Here is an 839-nt window from a genome sequence, read left to right as displayed (position 1 = left end):
TGACGTAGATGTGTAACTATTACATCAGATGAAGGGGACAACTGAGAGCAAAATGCATGGGGTGTGGGGAGAAAATGTGTCCTAAGTACCACACGATTATCTTAATATCACATAATCTTCTTAAATAGCATGAGTTAATAGAGAGATTGTAGTTGTGCAAAATAAAACTCGCAAGCAAACACTAAGAAATCTTTGTTATGACCCAAAATACAGTCAAAATATGCTTACAACAGCATGACCTAGAGATCAAAGAATAAAAAGAATGTAACAGGAGCAAATCAGGAAAGTAATAGAATCAGGTTTAAAAGAAATAAAAGAATTTCATGAATACTATCAACAAGAGTGTAGTTTATTTAGGAAATGAAGTCACAGAGAAAACAACCAAGGGGGAATGCCTTTCATATGATGGGTTATCACAGACACAAGGAGGATGAAGGGTGGAGAAGATCCTTCTGCATCTACAACAGGATTTGAAGTGAGATGGAAGTGTTTCTGTGGAAGTATGGGAGACAGATTTCCTCCTCTTCTCTTGGTCCTGGTGACTGCTGAAGCACTCACTTGCTCTTGGGTGGGCACTTCTGCTGGCAGGGTGAAGGAGGTTGCACAGGAGGGCATTTCTGTTGGCATGGCTCTGGGCACTGTGGAGGAGGACAAGGCTCTGGGCACTTTGGAGGAGGACAGGGCTCTGGGCACTTTGGAGGAGGACAAGGCTCTGGGCACTTTGGAGGAGGACAAGGCTCTGGGCACTTTGGAGGAGGACAAGGCTCTGGGCACTTTGTGGGTGGGCACACAGGAGGAGGCTGGCAGGGCTGCTTGCACTGCTGCTCTTGGTAAGACAT

At 45.1% G+C, this 839-nt stretch overlaps 1 protein-coding gene across 1 annotated transcript; it reads right to left on the bottom strand.

The window, feature by feature from the left end:
• Positions 1–554: 554 nt before the first annotated feature.
• Positions 555–839, bottom strand: LOC119800620 (small proline-rich protein 2G). The gene is made up of 2 exons (XM_038310770.1): positions 792–839; positions 555–737 (listed from the first exon to the last, which is right to left on the bottom strand). Exons 1-2 carry the CDS (start codon positions 837–839, stop codon positions 555–557), a joined length of 231 nt encoding a protein of 76 aa, XP_038166698.1.

Source organism: Arvicola amphibius, chromosome 14, assembly GCF_903992535.2.
Source record: "Arvicola amphibius chromosome 14, mArvAmp1.2, whole genome shotgun sequence".
In the NCBI taxonomy this organism is placed as follows: Eukaryota; Metazoa; Chordata; class Mammalia; order Rodentia; family Cricetidae; genus Arvicola; species Arvicola amphibius.
Note: the sequence above shows the minus strand (reverse complement) of the source record. Positions and strands in the feature narration are given on the sequence as shown.